We start from the raw sequence: 19,684 nt of genomic DNA on the forward strand, positions 1-19,684 counted from the left end.
GGGGAGAGGCAGGTAGATTCCCCAAAGAACAATTTATTTGGATATACCATATTGGCACGAACTGGGGAAAACCGACTCTAAAGGTTACCACGGTTTTCATCTAATTAAAAGTTTTCCCCTTTTCCCAAACAAATTGTCACATGGTCCAATCAGGGTGCTGTCCAGTTGTTTGGTGACATCACTCCTCCTTTCTTCAGCCAACCAGTTGGAATGCCCTTGGTTCCCAGGGGAAAAGTTGTTTGTTTTGGCTACAAACTTTCATCTCTCTCTCCTCCCCTCACCCTCCCTCATCTCCTTTGTGGCAACATCAAAGCCTCCAAGATGACCTCAGTCAGGCCAACTTCAGAGTTGGCTCTTCTAATGCCGGGTGCTGGCAAGTAGATCTTGTATTCCTCAGATAATACAAGCTCATCAAGGCTGCCTGGGTCTTGTATTTGGTTCCGCCGGCGCCAGATAATTTTTTGCAAAGTTGCAGTTTGCAGGTATTGTAGTGTAGGCCGCTAGCCAGGCAGGTGATAACTTAGGATGTCCCAGTCAGAACAAAACTTTTTCTCTTCCTCTCTGGCTTAGAATAGTAGCGGGCCTCTCACAGGTAGCCATTGTTATCAAGGTATCTGGACCACTGCATCAAATGCCAATGAAAACTATTCTAGTACTTTGCCCTGTCAGAGCTAGGAGGTGGGTGATGTTAGAGGGGATTTTATGGGGCAGGAGATCTGTGTTCACCACTTTGAAACATCTGTAGGAAGTTAGCACCCACCCCCTCTCCTAGAAAAATGAAATATCCTAGGAAATATTAAAAAGGCAGAATATTTCCCCTAAAAAGAGAAGTAGAAACTCAGAAGCAGAAACTCACCTCAGAAGCAGAAGCTCACCCTCACCTTTGTTAATGGGCGGACCATTAAGGTCTGGGTGAGAGTATTCTACATAACAAAGCCCTCTACCCACCTCACTACCTGGCCTGGAAAGATTGCATCAGCCAGCACTCAGGTGAAGCCAGTTAACACCCCCAGCCCTGGGAGTCTGGCAGCCAATGGGATACCTTTCTTGCATGGAAACAGGAAACACTAAAGTGGGGCCCAACAGAGGGTATACATGGGCTCCTGTGCCAAAAATTATGTGCGCGCTGGCACTCGTGCGCTCATGTGCCAGCACCCAGAAGGCAATGCGTGTCCCCCCACATCCCCTGCACAAGCATGTGCAATCCCCCACCCCCTTACCTGCACTGCGCGTCACAGCTGATTTTCGGCTGGTTTGAGGCCTATTCGGCCTGCCTCTGGGAGGCCGAAAAAGGCCTCAAACCAGCCGAAAATCAGCTGTGAGGAACGCGCATGCACAGTGAGGCAAGTTTGCCTGCGACTCGCGTACCGGCACAAATGGCTCTGCGTGCCACCTGTGGCACGCATGCCATAGGTTCACCATCACAGGTATTTAACTAAGGGTCTCTCAGCATCTTGGCCCTTCTTTTCCTTCACACAACATCTTGAAGCATGTGATCGTCCTTTTCACTTTGGAGCTCCAAGTCATGTGATTCTGTCCACCATTAAACCATCTTTCCAAGCAGTCACCATATTTTCAGTGTCTTTTTCCTCACTTGGAACTGAATCCAGAAGGCTATTTCTTCCAACACATCTCATACACAGAAATATAGAACTGGAGACGGCCCTCCAAAGAAATAAAAACAGATGGACTAATTGCTGGAGCCAAAATCAAATTAGAGCATGAGATTTCACACCTATCCCATATAACGAAGTAGGTCAAGAACCAATGCACTATAAAGAAAAATTCCAATTGATATCTATCTATCTATCTATCTATCTATCTATCTATCTATCTATGGTATTCAGCTTTGTTTGGGTATTTTCCCACGTCATTATAGTTGTGCTTTTAAAGTTGTAGCAACGTTTCAGCAGAATCTCATCTGCCATCATCAGGCTTCTGTATTGTGTTCGTCTGTGAGTCAGACTTTTACGGTTGTTTCAGTTTTAAATTGGGCTAGCGTACTGCTGTGCCAGAATGGTTTTTTCTTCATCCTGATTGGTTGGGAGTCTTGGTCTGTGTTTATTGGTCTGGGAGTTTGCTGTGTTCTGCTTCATTGGTGTTTCTAATATCTTCTGTCTGTTTTGTGGCTTTTTTTGTCTTGGTTCGCTGGCAACATTGTGTTCCTGTATTGGATGCTTTTAGTGCAGCTTGGCTCCGAGTAAATGGACGGCTATCATTTGTTAGGAAGCTAGGTTTCATCTGGGTGCCTGGTTGGGTGTGTTTGAGCTGGAGGTATCAGGGGGGATCTGTTTGTGCCCAGGTGTTTGCCTGGCTTGTGGTGTGGAGATTTTTTTGTTTGTGAGTGCAGGCTTCCAAATAATTGACAGTCTGATGGAATCATCTCTTCTATTCATGCTTTCAGGTCTTTTTTCAATCTCTATGGCTTCTCTGATAATTCTATGGCTGGGGTTTTCTATAGTGGCTAGGGTTTTGGTGCCATTGAAGTTGATGCTATGACCTGTGGCTTTCATGTGTTGGACTAGTGAGGAAGTGTGTTCCAGCTTTTTACTGCATTTTTGTGTTCATCCAGGCGGGTACTTATTCTTCTATTGGTCTGTCCAATGTATGTGGCCAGGCATGATGCACAGGGGACTTCGTATATGCCTTGGTTTTCCAGGTCAATTTTATCTTTGGGGTTTCTAAGGATGGCTGCTATTTTTCTGTCTTTTTTAAAGGCAGTCTTGATGTGATGCCTGTGTAGTATCTTACTGATTTTGTCTGTAGTACCTCTTATGTAGGGCAGGACAGCTGTTCCATAGGTCTGTTCATCTTCTAGGTCTCCATTACGTCTCAATGTGTTTTTGTGGATCAAGCCGGTGATTTTGCTTTTGTGGAAGCCATTGGCTGTCAGTACTTTAGTCAGGGTGCATAGTTCAGTCTTTATGTGTGTCTTGTCTGCCAGGCGTTTGGTTCTGGCGATTAATGTTTTGGCCACAGAGTTTATCTGTGCTGGGTGGTGGTGGGATTGGGCGTTGAGGTAGCGGTTTGGTGTGTGTTTTCTTCTGGTATATGGTGTGTCCTAGTGTGCCATCTGTTTTTTTGTAGATTAGTACATCTAGGAATGGTAGTTGTTTGTTTGTTTCCGTTTCCATGGTGAACTTGATTTTGGGGGGTGTGCTGTTTAGGTGTGTTAGGAAATTGTTTAGGTTTTCTTTTCCATGGGGCCAAATCACAAATGTGTCGTCGTGGTTTGTGATTTGGCCCCATGGAAAAGAAAACTTAAACAATTTCCTAACACACCTAAACAGCACACACCCCAAAATCAAGTTCACCATGGAAACGGAAACAAACAAACAACTACCATTCCTAGATGTACTAATCTACAAAAAAACAGATGGCACACTAGGACACACCATATACCAGAAGAAAATACACAACGATGACATTTGTGATTTGGTCCCAATCAACCCTAATCATCCTGGTTGCTCTTCTCTGCACTCTTTCTAGAGTTCTAGAGTCTCAACATCTTTTTTACATCATGGTGACCAAAATGTGAATGCTATATTCCAAGTGTGGCCTTCCCAAGGCATTATAAAGTGGTATTAACACTTCATTTGATCTTGATTCTATCCCTCTGTTTATGCAGCCTAGAACTGTGTTGGCTTTTTTGGCAGCTGCAGCACACGGCTGGCTCATATATAAATGATTATCCACTAGGACTCTGAGATCCCTCTCACAGTTAGTACTATATAATGAGTACCACATATACTGTACTTAGGCATTTTGTTTTTCTTGCCTAAATGTTGAACCTTTCTTTTTTCACAATTGAATTTCATTTTGTTAGATAGCGCCCAATGTTCGATTCTGTCAAGGTCCTTCTGTATCTTAAGCCTATCTTCTGGAGTGTTGGCTATTCCTGCTAGCTTGGTGTCGTCTGCGAATTTGATGAGTTCTCCATCTCCTTGTTGAAATAATTGATGAAGAAATTGAAAAGTACTGGGCCTAAGACAGAGCCTTGGAATACCCAACTGCATACTTTCCTCTGTGTAGATGCAGTTCCATTGAGGACTACATGTTGAGTGCGGTTGGTCAGCCAGTTACGAATCCATCTGGAGGTGATGCTGTCTACCCACATTTTTCTATCTTAACAAGTAGTAGGTTCTGGTCTACTTTATCAAATGCCTTACTGAAGTCCAAGTAAACTATATCCACAGCATTCCTCTAGCCCACTAATTTTGTCACTTTGTCAAAGAATGCAATAAGATTTGTTTGGCATGATCTGTTTTTGTCAAACCCATGTTGGCTTTTGGTTATGACTTGGTTTGCTTCTAGGTGTTCGCTATGTCAGCATTCCAAGTAGCAACCTCCAAAAAAGAACACTCGGAGGTTGGGAATTCCTCAAAGTTCCATTTTATTAAAGATATCATATTGGCACATCTGGGAAAACCCAAATCTGACAGTTTTGGGTTTTCTCCACCTAAAAGAAAGTCAAAGATCCATCCCCTGCACCCATAAGTCCATCACATGGTCCAATCAATTCTTCATCCAGACTGGAGACAACCCCCAGTCACGCCCATCCAGGTGCAGGGCAATTGTCCTTGACTACCAGAGAAAGGAATGCTGTTGTGGCTAATCTTCCACCGCTCAGTGTAATCCTCCCTCCCACTTTCCCAGGCACTAAATGTGGCAGCCCTGAAGCTCCAAAGGAAAAAATGGCTTCCAGGGCTGATGGGCTTCCCTACCCCCTCAGAAAAAAATTGTGTCCTGGAACAAGAGGGAAGCAGGGGGTTAATTCAGCCAGCAATTTAACCACCTGCCCCCTCCCCCCAGGAGGACCCTTTGGCTTATTTGGAAACTGATCATGAAACTGTTTCACTAGGGCATCCATTTTCACGTCCCAACTTTTGACCCATGTAGCTTCTGGCAAAGGATATCCTTTCCAATGAACTAGATGCTCCAATCTGCCCCTATGTAGTTTAGAAACTAAAATCTTTTTTTTACCTCATAGTGGGTCTTGCCCTGTACTACGATTGGTTTGGCAGGGTGGGGAGTGCGGCTGGTTTAGCTGGTTTAATAAACTACAATGGAACACAGGATGAACTTTCCCTAGTATACTAGGGAGGCTAAGCTGTACTGTTACTGAGTTAGTCACTTTCACTATGGGAAAAGTTCCTAAGAACTTCCGTCCTGGTTCTTACTAGGCAATTTTAACCTAATGTAGTTAATTGATATATAAACTTGATCTCCCACCCGGAAAGGGGGGCTGGAGAGACTGATGTTTTATCGGCTTGCTGCTGGAACCATGACTGGTGGGGCTGGCGGCGGAGCAGGGGCCAGTTGCAGTACCGGCGCAGGCTGCGCAGCTGGCGCTGGCATCCACTGGCATTGCACCCAATCCTTGCCGGGATAGAAAGCCCAGCTGGGGAGAATATACTCAGCTGATGGCAGCATAAAGACAGATTGGCGAGGGAGAGGCTGGCCTCGGCTATACTCCATGGGTCCAGTTGCTGCTGTGGTCCAACTCTGGCAGGCGTGGACAGCCCAATGGGTTGAACAGATGGAAGAAGGCAAGATCTTCCATTGTCCTGGGCCAAGTGGAAGGACGCCGTTGCTGTACTTTGGGCACTTGCAGACCCCAGATCCAGGAAGGTGGACGTAGGCTGAGCCAGGATCTACCTCTGCTGGCCGGCCTGGGGCGGTGGGACGTAGCTGCCCACCGTGAGGCAGTCAAACCGTTCTGGGACTCCTGTCAACAATTGACTCCATGATGGTGGTGGTAGGACCTAATCCCAGGAGTTGTCCGACCCCTGAGGTCTGAGTGGCTCTCTCCACTCAGGGGTCCAGGCCGGTCTCATCAGGCTGGTCTCTCTCCGGTACTTGGATATCACCGATTTGACTCTAATCTCCCTGGGTGGACAGGCAGCAGCGGTTGCTCCCCACTGGAATGAGTCCAGCTGAGCAGGTTGCCAGGGCGGTGGCTCTTTGGGCCAGATTGTCAACATTCCACTTCAGCAGCCTCTTTTGCTTGCACCAGACTCTTGGAAGGGGAGTAGATGGTCTCAAGGTGGACCCTCGTGCCATTCCCTGTGGTTCCCTTCTCGATCGTTGCTTTCTCCTCCATCTTCCTTGACTCTTCACACCGCCCAGCTGATGGGTCAGGGCTCAGGACCCTGGACAGCACCCTGGCTCTCTGGGAGCCGCTTGGTGTTTTAAAGGAGATTCAGGTTAATGTCAGCGTTCCAAGTAGCAGCCTCCAGGAAAGAAGACTCCGAGGCTGGTGATTCCTCAAAGTTCTATTTTATTAAAGATATCATATTGGCACATCTGGGAAAACCCAAATCTGAGAGTTCCGGGTTTTCCCCACCCAAAAGTATTTCTGCATAATAATTAATAATAATAATAATGGATTAAAGGAATAATGGATGGAAACTGAACAAGGAGAGATTTAACCTGGAAATAAGGAGAAACTTTCTGACAGTGAGAACAATCAACCAATGGAACAGAAGTTGCCCTCGGAAGTTGTGGGAGCTTCATCACTTGAGACTTTCAAGAGGAGATTGGACTCCCATCTGTCAGATATGGTTTAGGGTCTCTCGCTTGGGTGGGGGCGTTGGACTAGATGACCTACAAGGTCCCTTCCAACTCTGTTAATCTGTAATCTGCTTTCTTCAAGTTGCTTGTCACCTTACCATTTTCTCCCATCATTCCTTGACTTTTTTCTTGTTTTTAAAAAGCTTGGAAGCAGCTTTTAAAAAGCCACCAAGAAGCTTTTTTTGTTATTTTTTTACTTTTGTTGCAAGCCTTGGTTCGTTATGAGCCTTAGCTTTCCTCACACCATCTTTGCAGGCTTGTACTATTTGCTGATATTCTGCCTTAGTTATGTGCCCCTCTTTCCACTTTTTATGCTTGTCCTTTTTCTCTTTCAATTTATCAGATAGTTCTTTATGTTGGCAACAGTGCTGGTTTCTTTTGAGAGCTGTTAGGAGAAAAACCTTACAGGTGTGTAACGTGAGAATACTTTTCCTCGCCAACTGGAACATCTTGCCTCCTGAAGTTTGTCCATTAAAATTGCCTCCTTGGAGAGGTTCTTGCCAAGTTAAAAAAGTGTCATAATTTTTAAAAATTTTAATTCTAAGATGTGAATATGAAAATCGGATGTGAGTGTGTGAAAACCTAATATCTAATGTGAAATTGTCTGGAAGTGTATGAAGACTCCCGCCTTGGGCAGGAAAGGTAGGACTAGAAGAGTACAGCTGTGTTATTCTGTTGTAGGTCCATTCTAGCCCTATGATTCTAAGAATTTAAAAAAGAAAAAGGGAAATGGACAAAAAGCAAAAGGAGGGGGTGCTGGCAAAAAAGGGGGGAAAGCTAAGGCTTCTTCTAAAACTTAGTAAACCACCACAAGTCTCCTCGGGTGTTTTTTGGTGCCTTGGAGAATAGGTTGACGTTGACCTCCGCTTAAATACTGAAATATCCTGAAACTGCGGCTGATGGGGGGGCGGCGAGGGAGAGAGGAGGGGCCAGAGCGTCATTCCCACTTTCCCAGGGAGGAAACTGGGCCGGAAAAGGCGGTGAGAAGCCTCCGTGGAGCCTCTCTAGGAATCTCCTGTCATTGTTTCTCCCTCCTGCGGTTTCCCTATTTTCTGGCGTTTTGGGGCGGCTGTGCGGATTCTTGCTGTCCGGCAAGGCTGCTCCGGGCAGGCGGGGCTCTTGCTCTCCCTCGGGCCGCCAGGAGGAAGGTAGCCCCGAGTCCCCCCTCGGTGCCAGGAGGGTCCCGGGTAGATGCGGGGCTGGACGGGGAGCCTCTGGGCAAAGTGGGGGGGGAAGCCTCGCCCCACGGAGGGCAAAGGGGGCTTTTCCTTGAAGGGTTTTTTTGGGGGAAATTATTGTGTGGATGAACGAAATACTCGCCTTCTCTGTTCAATTGGGGATGGAGGGTTTTGTTTGGGGGGGGGGGGAAGAGGTTCAAATTACTTGAATTGAATTGAATGTTCTCCCAGCGCAGAAGATATCCACTTTCTTTCTGCTTCATTTATAAATGGAGAAGAATTGATATTATTTGCTTTTATTTTAATATTTTAATTTTTTCCTTTGTTTCTACAAAGCTGGGTAGAAGCTGGAAAAAATCATTATTTGCCTCGTTTTGCTCTAAAGGAGAGGATGTGATGTGGCAGCCCCTCGTTGTGGGTTTTATCCACCAGAATAGAGTGGGAAGGGACCTTGGAGGTCTTCTAGTCCAGCCCCCTCCTCAAGCCGGAGACCCTATACCATTTCGGACAGGTGACTGTCCATTATTTTCTCAAAAGCTTCCAGTGTTGGAGCACCCACAACTTCTGCAGACCGGTTGCTACACTGGTTAATTGTCCTGGTGCTCTGGAGAATAGATTGACTTCCTCTTCTTTGTGGCAGCCCCTCAGATAGAATAGAATACTTTATTGGCCAAGTGTGATTGGACACCCAAGGAATTTGTCTTGGTGTAAATACTCTCAGTATACATAAAAGAAGAGATACATTCGTCAAGATTCATAAGGTACAACACTTAATGATAGTCATAAGGTACAATAAGCAATCAAATCATACTAGGAAACAGTCAATATAAATCGTAAGGATACAAGAGACAAAGTTACAGTCATACAGTCACAAGGGGGAGGGGATGGGTGATAAGGAGTGACAGTAAGAGTAGTGCAGACTTTGTAAATAGTTGAACAGGGTTGAGGGAATTATTTGTTTAGCAGAGTGATGGCTTTCGGGGGAAAACTGTTCCTGTGTCTAGTTGTGGTGTGCAGTGCAGGAGGAGGGAAGGAGTTGAAACAGTTCATTTCCGGGATGTGAGGGGTCTGTAAATATTTTCACAGCTCTCTTTTTGACTCATGCAGTATACAGGTCCTAGGTTGAGGGCAGGTTGGTAGTAATTTTTTTTTCTGCAGTCCTAATTACTCTGAAGTCTGTGTCTGTCCTGTTGGGTTGCAGAACCAAACCAGACAGTTATAGAGGTGCAGATGACAGACTCAATAATTCCCCTGTAGAACTGGATCAGCAGCTCCTTTGGCAGTTTGAGCTTTCTGAGTTGGAGCAGAAAGAACATTCTTTGTTGTGCTTTTTTGATGACGTTTTTGATGTGAGGTCATGTGATATAGTAGAACCTAGAAATTTGAAGGTCTCTACTGTTGATATGGTGTTGTCTGGTATTGTAAGAGGTGGTAGTATGGGAGGGTTTCTTCTAAAGTCTACCACCATTTCTACGGTTTTGAGTGTGTTCAGTTCCAGATTGTTCTGGTTACACCACGAGGCAAGTTGTATAAACTCCTGTCTGTATGCAGATTCGTCATTGTCTCAAATGAGACCAATCACTGTTGTATCATCAGCAAACTTCAGTATTTTAACAGATGGATCATTTGAGATGCAGTCATTGGTATATAGGGAGAAGAGAAGTGGAGATAGCACACAGCCTTGGGGGGGCCCTGTGCTGATTGTACAGGTATCAGATGTGATTCTGCCTAGCTTCACCTGCTGCTTCCTGTCTGTTAGGAAGCTTATGATCCACTTACAAGTGTGTTCAGGTACCACTAGTTGGTTTAATTTATTTAGAAGTGTGTCTGGAATGATGGTATTGAATGCTGAACTGAAGTCTACAAAGAGGATCCTTGCGTAGGTATTTGGAGATTCAAGGTGTTGTAGGATGTAATGCAGAGCCATGTTAACAGCATCATCTGTCAATCTATTTGCTCGGTATGCAAACTGCATGGGATCTAACAGCGGGTCTGTGATGGTTTTCAGGTGGGACAGCACAACCCTTTCAAAGATGTTCCTAACTGCAGATGTTAGAGCAACTGGTCTGTAGTCATTCAGTTCCTTGATGGAGGGCTTCTTTGGCACTGGGATGATGGTAGAGCGTTTGAAGCAGGAAGGAACATAGCACATCTCTAGTCATCTATTGAAGATTTGGGTGGAGATGGGGACCAATTGGTCAGCACAGATTTTTAAGCAAGAAGGAGTTATCTTGTCTGGCCTTGGTGCTTTTCCTGGCTTTTGTCTGTGAAATAGATCTTGCACTTCTTTTTCTGTGATCACCAGAGGTTGTGAACCCAATGGATTGGGGCCAGTTATAGGAGGCTTGGCTGTTGTTGGTGTGTTTGAGATGTGGATTGTGGAGATAGGTGGCTGTAGTTTCCTTTCAAGCCTGCAGTAAAACATATTCAAGTCATCTGCTAGGTGTTGATTTCCTTCTGCCTGGGAAGGAGGTTTTCTGAAGCCAGTGATGTTTTTAAGAGTTTTCCACATGTTTTCTGGTTCATTTATTGAAAACTGATTCCTTAATTTTTCAGAGTAGCTTCTTATTGCTGCTCTGATCTCCCTTGTTAATATGTTTCTGGCCTAGTTGTATAGCATTCTGTCACCTTTTCTGTAGGCTTCCTCTTTGGAATGACATAGCTGCTTAAGTTTAGTTATGAACCAAGGTTTATTGTTACAAAATAGTTGCAGGTTCCTTGTTGGTACACATAAGTCTTTGCAGAAGCTGACATATGATGTTACAGTATCTGTGAGCTCATCTAGGTCTGCAGAGGGATCTTCAAAAAGATTCCAATAAGTGCAATCAAGGCAGACCTAGAGTTTCAGCTTTGCCTCATCCAACCAGGTCTTCACTGATTTAATTGTTGGTTTCATGGTTTTAAGTCTTTGTAGGAAGGTACAAGGTGAATCATGCAGTGGTCAGATTGTCCCACAGCTGCTCGTGGTAAAGACCTATAAGCATCTTTTACTGTTGTATAGCAGTAGTCTAAAGTATTTTTGCCTCTGGTGGGACAATTTACATACTGGAAATATTTTGGGAGCTCTTTCCTTAAATTTACTTGATTGAAATCTCCTAAAATGATGGGAAGGAAACCTGGGTGTTTGGCTTCAGCCTCCATAATTTGATCAGCAAGAGTTCGTAATGCCTTGTTTACACAGGCTTGTGGAGGAACATGCACAGCTATTAGAAATGAGGAGAACTCACGTGGAGAATAAAATGGCTTGCAGTTGATATGTAAAGACTCTAAGTTTTCATCACATAACTTATATATTATAGTTATATCCTGAGACCAACTCTTGTTGATATATAAACATAATCCTCCACCCTTTGTTTTACCTGATGTCTCTTCAATTCTGTCTGATCTAAATGTCTGAAATCCTGGGATGTATATGGTGTTGTCCCCATGAATTTGTGGATTAAGCCAGGTTTCAATAAAACAGAGAACAGCTGAATTGTAAAAATCAGAATTCCATCTATTTAAGAGATGAATTTCATCCATCTTGTTAGCAAGTGAGCATAAATAAGTCAGAAAGATTGAAGGGAGAGGAGTTTCCCCCCCCCCCCCTATTCCTTAGTCTGTTTAAAATTCCTGCTCATTTACCTTGTGTCCTTTTTTGGCATTGTGGCTTCTTTGCTTTCTTTGTTGTAATCCATAGCACCGGGGAATTGGTTAGAATCTCCTCCGTGTTTGCAAAGATAGGTGGGGGTGAGGAATCAGAAAGTTGCTCCTTAAGGAAACATTGCCTAATTCTTAGCAGATGTTCTTGTGGGTATGAAATCAGGAGTGAATTGCAGATAATAATAAGGAATAAAGAAACCATTAGAGAGCATTTCATCAAGGCAGCAGTTGTCGGTGCCATCTTGGCAGGCAAAAAACTCCAGATACAAAATTCCAGATACTGGAATACTGCTATCATGCCACCCTCCAATCCTTCCTTTCTTTAGACCAACCATTCTTCTTAAATAAAATTGGTTTGGCATGAACTCATAATGGCTTTTATAATGGCTTTTTCATGTAGCATTACTGCCCACCCCTCCCACTGAAAAGGAAAAGACAGGGATCATTCCCAGTTAAGCAGGCAAATGGGGGCCAACAAGGACTCTGTCACCCATCCTTCTCATCGTGCTAAGATAAGGGAAGGAGAGGACATCCCCACAGGGAGGATCCCAGCATTGCTTTGATTCTGGGGGGAGGGAATAGAGGCTTTGGGGATCTTCCACCTATTGGTTGTTTAGAGAGCTGGATAAAATAAATCTTCCTCTCTCCTTCACTTCTTTTATCTTCATCCTGCAGGTGCCACCAGGAGAACCTTTGGAGAAAGTTCTCTTTACAGGATCCAATTTGGGTCACTCACCGGGACCAGAGGTTTAGCCTTCTGAGCTTTTGGACTCTTACTGGAGCCCATCCTCCTGCCTATCTTCCAACTTTTTGGCCAAGTTCTGCTTGTTAGAATTTCCTCAGATAGAAAGCCCTGGAAGTGAGCAGTCTTTAGAAACTATGCAGAGGGGGGAAGACTTTGGCCAAAGGTCCCCTGAGAGGAATCAGGGGAGACTCTCTAAGTGCTCTGAGTGCGGGAAATCCTTTGCTCACCGGTCCCTCCTTTTGATCCACCGGAAGCTACACACGGGGAATGGATCCCACCTGTGTTTTCTTTGTGGGAGCTCCTTTCCTGGAGTCTGGAGCTTTGCCAAACATCTCCGGAGCCACCCTGGAGTGAAGCCTTACAAATGTGGAGGGTGCAGGGAGCGTTTTGCTAAAGGCTCGGACCTTGGAGCCCATCAGCGAATCCACCAAGGAAGAAAGAGATCTCAGGAATCTTGGAAGCGCTGGGGAAAATTTCCTGGGAGACGGCGTCTTTCTAGGCCTCCGAACAGTCTGACTGAAGAGAAGCCCTGCAAGTGTGAGCAATGTGGGCTCTGCTTTTCTCAAACCTCACAGCTGCTTAAACATCAGCAAATCCACACCAGAGAGAAACCTTATCAATGTCTGGAGTGTGGGAAATCTTTCCGTAATAAACAATTGTTTAGAAAACATGAGAAAATTCACACAGGAAAGAGTCCTTATATATGCTTAGAGTGTGGAAAATGTTTCACTCGAAGCTCATCTCTTTGCCAACATAAGAAAATGCACAAAAAGGAGGAAAGCAAAATGTGCCCAGAATGTGGGAAATGTTTTTCCAGGAAAACATACTTGCTGCGACATCAGAGAATTCACACCAGGGAAAAACCCTATCGGTGCCCAGAATGTGGGAGATGTTTTGGTGAAAAGTCAACCCTAATTCGACATCAGAGACTTCATACTGGGGACAGACCCTATCAGTGTCCAAAATGTGAGAAAAGATTTGTGGATTCTTCTGAACTTCGGAGACATCAAAGGACACACATGGGAGAAAAACTATATAAATGTAAGATACACCTAATTCGACACAGAATTCACACTGGGGAAAGACCCTTTCAGTGCCCAGAATGTGGGAGAGGTTTTGGCTACAAGTCATGTCTAATTCGACATCAGAGACTTCACACTGGGGAAAGACCCTTTCAGTGCCCAGAATGTGGGAGAGGTTTCGTCACAAAGTCAACCCTAAATCGACATCAGAGACTTCACACTGGGGACAGACCTTTTCAGTGCCCAGAATGTGAGAAAAGATTTGTGGATTCTTCTGAACTTCGGAGGCACCAAAGGAGGCACAGGGGAGAAAAAGTGTATGAATGTAAGTCACACACTGGGGAAACACCCCATCACTGCCCAGAGTGCGGCAGAGGTTTTGGCTACAAGTCAAACCTAATTCAACACCAGAGACTTCACACTGGAGAAAGACCCCATGAATGCCCGGAATGTGGGAGATGTTTTGGCCAAAAATCAACACTAATTCGACATCAGAGAATTCATACTGGGGACAGACCCTTCAAATGCCCAGAATGTGAGAAAAGATTTGTGGATTCTTCTCAACTTCGGAGACACCAGAGGACGCACTGGGGAGAAAAACTCTATAAATGTAAAGATTGTGATAAATGTTTTTCTCTAAAGGAAAGTCTTTTTCAACATCAGAGTATCCATACAGGGGTGAAGCCCTATCAGTGCATTGAGTGTGGAAGATTTTTCCGTACAATACAAATGCTCAGAAATCATGAGAATGTTCACAGAGGAGAAAAAAAGTTCAAATGTTTAGACTGTGGGAGAACATTTGGTTATTTATCATCCCTTAGAATTCACTGCCAAACCCATACGGGTGAGAAACACCACAAATGCTCAGTGTGTGAGAAATCTTTTACCCGGAAAGATACACTTTTGATGCATCAGAGAAGCCACTTAGAGAAGCAATATAAATGTCCAGAGTGTGAGAAAACTTTTCGTTGCAAATATTATCTTAGAAAACATGAGAGGCTTCACAAAGGAGAGAAGCCCTTCAAGCGTGTGCAGAAAAATGAAGTATGCCCAGATTGTGGGAGGTGTTTTGGTAGAAAGGCACACCTAATTCAACATCAGAGAATTCACACCGGAGAAAAACCCCATCAGTGTCCAGAATGTGGGAGATGTTTTACCTACAAGTCACACCTAAATCGACATCAGAAACTTCACACTGGAGATAGACCTTTTCAATGCCCAGTATGTGAGAAACGATTTGTGGAGTCTGCTGAACTTCGGAGGCATCAGAAGGGGCACACGGGAGAGAGGCCCTATAAATGTGGGGAGTGTGGGAAAGGTTTTCTCACAGCAACACTGCTTCGGGTTCATCAGAGAATCCACACGGGGGAGAAGCCATACCTGTGTGTGGAGTGTGGGAAATGTTTTTCCCAACAACAACACCTTGGAAGGCATCAAAAGGTCCATATGAAATGAAGCCATAGAGATGAATATAGTGAGGTAATATTTTGCTCAAAAGTGAGATATCAGAAAACTGGCATGGGAAAAGCCCTAATAGGCCCTGATGGTAGAACAGTTTTTCCTACGTGTTCAACCCTTAGAAGTCCTATAAGAGTTCATAAAGGGGGTGGGGGGGATTAGAAACTCTCAGAGAGCATTTTCTTATCAACTGTCCCTTAAAAATCACTCTAATCCAGATAGGAAAGATGCACTTTAAGTCTTTGAAGTGTGATTTATGGTTTGTTTGGAAAAATAGTCTTTCAGCATCAGTGAATTCTTACTGGAGAGAAACTTTTATCGGGGCTTAGAATGTGGCAGAGATTTTTATCTGATCATCAGATCTTCAGGTGCACATGAAAAATCCACACAGGAGGAAAATCTTACAGGAGTGTAACATGAGAATACTTTTCCTTGCCCATTGGAACTTCTTGCCTCCTGGAGATTGTCCATTAAAATTGCCTCCTGGAAATTTTCTTTATCAAGTTAAATTTTGTTATAATTTTTTAAAAAATTAATTCTAAGATGTGAAAATCTGATATGTGTGTGAAAACCCAATATGTAATGTGAAATTCTCTGGAAGTGTATGAAGACTCCTGCCTTGGGCATGGAAGGTAGGACTAGAAGAGTACAGCTGTGTTATTCTGTTGGGGGTCCCTTCTAGCCCTATGATTCTATGAATTTAAAAAGAAAAAGGGACATGGATAAAAAGCAAAAGTTTAGTTTAATTTACTTTATTGTTTAATTTAATTTTAAGTTTAATTTACTTTATTGCACCTCGTACAACAAAATCAAACACCATCTTCAGTGCACATCATGTCCATGACCATGAAAATAAACACATACACACATCCTTCACCCTTCACACGTTGAACCAAAAAACCCCAACACCTCACCAACACTGCACTATACAGTAGAATTCAATAGAGTTACTGCCCTGGGATAGACGCTGTTTTTCAGCCTCTTTGTCCCTGTTTTTATTATTCTGTACCGTCTGCCAGATGGTAATAGTTCAAAAAAAGTGTGCCCAGAGTGAGATGGATCTTTGAGAATGTTTTGAACTTTCTTAAGGCAGCGGGAGCTATAAAGCTCTTCCAAAGAGGGGAGAGGGCAACCCATGATTTTCTGGGCAATGACGATAACCCTCTGGAGTGCTGTCCTATCTGCCACTGTGCAATTGGCAAACCATACAGAGGTGCAGTAAGTTAAGATACTCTCTATGGTGCAGCGGTGGAAGATCACCAGCAGTTTTTCATTCAGTTGTTGTTTTCTGAAAAGTCTCAGGTAGTATAATCTCTGCTGGGCACCCTTTTGACCAGGACTGCAATGTGAGCACCCCAGGTCAGGTCCTCTGATAGTAACACCCAGAAACTTAAAACTGGCCACTTGCTCCACTCGGTCTCCATTGATAAGCAAGGGCTGGATGTCTGACATGTTCCTTCTATAATCCACTATAAGCTCCTTGGTCTTATTGGTGTTGAGTACTAAGTTATTGTCTCCACACCACGAAAGCAACCAGTCCACCTCATCTCGGTAGGCAGACTCATCCCCACCCCCAGAGATAATTCCCACCACTGTTGTATCATCTGCAAATTTAGCAAAAGTATTATTAGCATGAGTGGTAATGCAGTCATGCACATAAAGAGTATAGAGTAAGGGAATCAACACGCAACCCTGCGGTGTACCAGTGTTAAGAATAAGGGCTGAAGAGGTATGATTACCTAATCTGACCCTCTGTGAGCGGCCAGACAGGAAATCCATAATCCAAAGGCAGATTGAATAAGAAAGACCAAGGTCCAGAAGTTTAGACGCTAGTCTACGTGGAAGAATTGTGTTAAACAGAGAACTACAATCCACAAAAAGCATCCCCATATACCCCCCCCCCCGTTCTAGATGAGTCAGAGCAGTGTGAAGAGTGATAGCCATAGCATCCTCCGTAGAGTGCTGACAAAATAGGGGGGAAAGCTAAGGATTCTGCTAAAACCTTTGAAGCCACCAAGTCTCTTTTTTTAGTTGGGCAGGATTAACGAATCTGGGAAATAGAATCATAGGATATGTGTCCTAGAACAGGGGTCGCCAACCTTTTGGACCTCAGGGACCACCAAACTTGTAATTTTAAATCCCAGGGACCACTAACCAGTTCTGTGGGCATGGCCTAATTTGTGGGTGTGGCTTGGTGGTCATGTGACTGGCTGGGCATGGCTCTTATGTAAATATAAATATTTATATAAATATTTATTTATTTTATTTTAAAAAAAAGCAACTTTTACCCTAATCGGGCAAAGCAGGCAGACAGATTGAGTTGCTCACAGAATCACGGATTCATTCAGAGATCTATCTATCTGCCATCGGCTAGCTCAGTCTGTCACATAAAATTTGCTTGCCGTGAGTCTGCCCTGAATAATAGAACCTTCAGTCCTAAGGGAGGTTCGGCTGTGCTTAAAAGCAGAGCCAAAGATCTAAAGACTAGCTAGAAAGTAAGAAATGCAACCATTTCCTGCTTCCTAGACCTAGCTAATCTAAATCTCCCAGCACAGCAGAACAGCTGATGGTCAGAAAAACAGCAACTTAGCAGGCAAGTTTGCCAGGTAAGGAGTGAGTGGGCGGGGAGGGTTCCCGCGGACTATATGGGTGGCACAGCCTTGTATTTCTGCGCAGCCTGGATTAATTGCTTTGGGGGAGGTGCTCTGGGGGTGAGATTTTTCTGCGGCCCACCAAAATTTTCTCGTGGCCCACCAGAGGGACGCGGCCCACCAGTTGGTGACCGCTGTCCTAAGGCACAACAGAAGCCCGGAGGTAAGGACTTTGCTAATAATTTTGTGGTAAATTTAAAAGAACCTTAGGAAGAAATCAAAATATTAATGGAAACATTAACAGATCTTTAGGGCATTAGCTGATTTTAAAATCAGGAGCTAATAGACAAGGAAATTGACCAAAATAGGAAAACGGAAGACAAAATAGAATTGATGGGGAAAGGTGATTTAAAAGAAATGATACAAATGTAAGACATTTGAATATTCTTACAAAGAATACAAATTCTATGTCAAAATAATTGTGATAAGGCATGGAATCAAATTGAAAAGGATGTGTTAAGATGGAAAAATACAATTGTCGTTGGTTATAGAAGTTCTGTAATTAAAAATGACTATATTACTAGATTGATGTGTCTGTTTTAAACAATACCTATCTGGACAATGGGTGTGCCACCTAAGCAATGACAGGGATAAAAACTAAGAGTTTAATTTAAAACTGTTCCAGACCAAAGAAGAAGAGGATGATTAGGATTGCCTGATTAAAAATTGTACTTTGCAGCACTTTGGATGAAAACGTGTTGCTGAAAATTTTTAAATGGAAGGGTATGGCTTTTTTATGAAGCATTTTATGAAAAGGAGTAGACCACAATAAATGGATAAAGTGTAATATCCTGATATCTTACACTTTTTGTCTCATTTCTTCACACTGGAGACAGACCCTATGTATGCCCAGAATGTGAAAAAAGATTTGTGGAGTCTGCTGAACTTCAGAGACATCAGAAGGGGCACACAGGAAAGAGGCCCTATAAATTTGGGGAATGTGGGAAAAGTTTTATCACAGCAACAGAGCCATGGGTTCATCAGGGAATCCATACAGGGGGGAGAAGCCCTATAAATGTGGGGAGTGTTGGAAAACTTTTACCCGAAAACAAAACTGTAGAAATCATCAAAAGGTCCATAGAGGAATGAAGCCATAGAGATGCATAGAATGCAAGAAAGTTTTGCTCAAAACTTGATACATCAGAAAAACCACATGGGAAAAGCCCCAGTTATGCCCTGATGGGGGAACAGTTTTTCATAGCAGATCAACCCCTGGAAGTCATATAAAAGTTTGTAAGCTTTGTTAAATTTTAGAAAAACATAAAAGTACAAGAAAACCAAAGAGAAAGAACTGGAAAAAAGGCAAGGGTGGGGGAGGGAAAAGAAAAATTGGACAGTGCAGACAAAAAGGGAAAAAAACTATAGAGAAAAAGTAACTTCCAACTTTTGTCACTACAGGTAAAATCCTAAGTATCAATTACTCTTTGAATTAGAATAAACCATAATAAACAATATGTTTATCATAAACATGTATAACCATAAATAAACCAGGTTTAAATTTCATTTCTTTCAGTTACAAGCAAATAGAAGAGTGATTTCCAAGTAGCAGGAAATGTAGAAAAGAATAGAATAGAATTCTTTTATTGGCCAAGTGTGATTGGACGCACAAGGAATTTGTCTTGGTGCAAATGCTCTCAGTGTACATAAAAAGATACACGAGTCAAGTCAAGAGTCATAAGGTACAACACTTAATGATAGTCATAGGATACAATAAGCAATCAAATCATACTAGAAAAAAGTCAATATAGATTGTAAGGATAGAAGCGACAAACTTAAGTCATACAATCACAAGTGGGAGGGGATGGGTGATAAGGAGTGATGAGAAGTTATTAATAGTAATAGTAGTTCAGACTTTTTAAATAGTTGGACAGTGTTGTGGGAATTTTTTGTTCAGCAGTGATGGCGTTCGTGAAAAAACTGTTCTTGTGTCTATTTGTTCTGGTGTGCAGTGCTCTGTCTATAGCGTTGTTTTGAGGGAAGGACTTGAAACAGTTTATGAGCAGGATGTGAGGGTTCTGTAAATATTTTCACAGCTCTCTTTTTGACTCTTGCAAAGTTTTCTTTACCCAAAGCAGTCAACTTCCCCATCCATTCTTCCATTCTGGGTACATGTGAGTCCTTCCATCTGTGTGAAGAGAGCCTTGCGGCTGTTGTCAGATAGGAAACAACGTTCCACAGTTTCTTCACTCTGTCAAATCCAGAAGCAAAGCTGCTGGTTCAACTGTAAATTCAGGAAAGTCTGTTCAGACTCCTATGGTAAATGACCTTGCGGAAATTGCCTTTTCATTGCAACTAAACGACAGGACAGGCTCATCTTTCTCCCCCTGCATCTCCCCCCTCCCCTCCCGCTTAAGTTCTGATGATCTCACATTCAGAAGAGCTGACTTGAGGCTTGGATGGCATGTTTTTTTTTTA

General features: G+C 43.4%; 2 protein-coding genes across 2 annotated transcripts in view; both read left to right on the top strand.

Annotated features, from left to right (window-relative positions):
- LOC113431302 (uncharacterized) overlaps positions 1-19,684 on the top strand; it is a 37,814-nt gene that overhangs the window by 9,492 nt on the left and 8,638 nt on the right. The window lies entirely within an intron of this gene.
- On the top strand, positions 7,621-17,794 carry LOC113428593 (uncharacterized). The gene is made up of 2 exons (XM_087952934.1): positions 7,621-7,721; positions 12,069-17,794. Exon 2 carries the CDS (start codon positions 12,273-12,275, stop codon positions 14,613-14,615), a length of 2,343 nt encoding a protein of 780 aa, XP_087809060.1. The 5' UTR covers positions 7,621-7,721; positions 12,069-12,272; the 3' UTR covers positions 14,616-17,794.

This window comes from Notechis scutatus, chromosome 2 (assembly GCF_049901735.1).
Source record: "Notechis scutatus isolate UNSWTSFEM ecotype Mainland chromosome 2, rNotScu1.2, whole genome shotgun sequence".
NCBI classification, from domain to species: Eukaryota; Metazoa; Chordata; class Lepidosauria; order Squamata; family Elapidae; genus Notechis; species Notechis scutatus.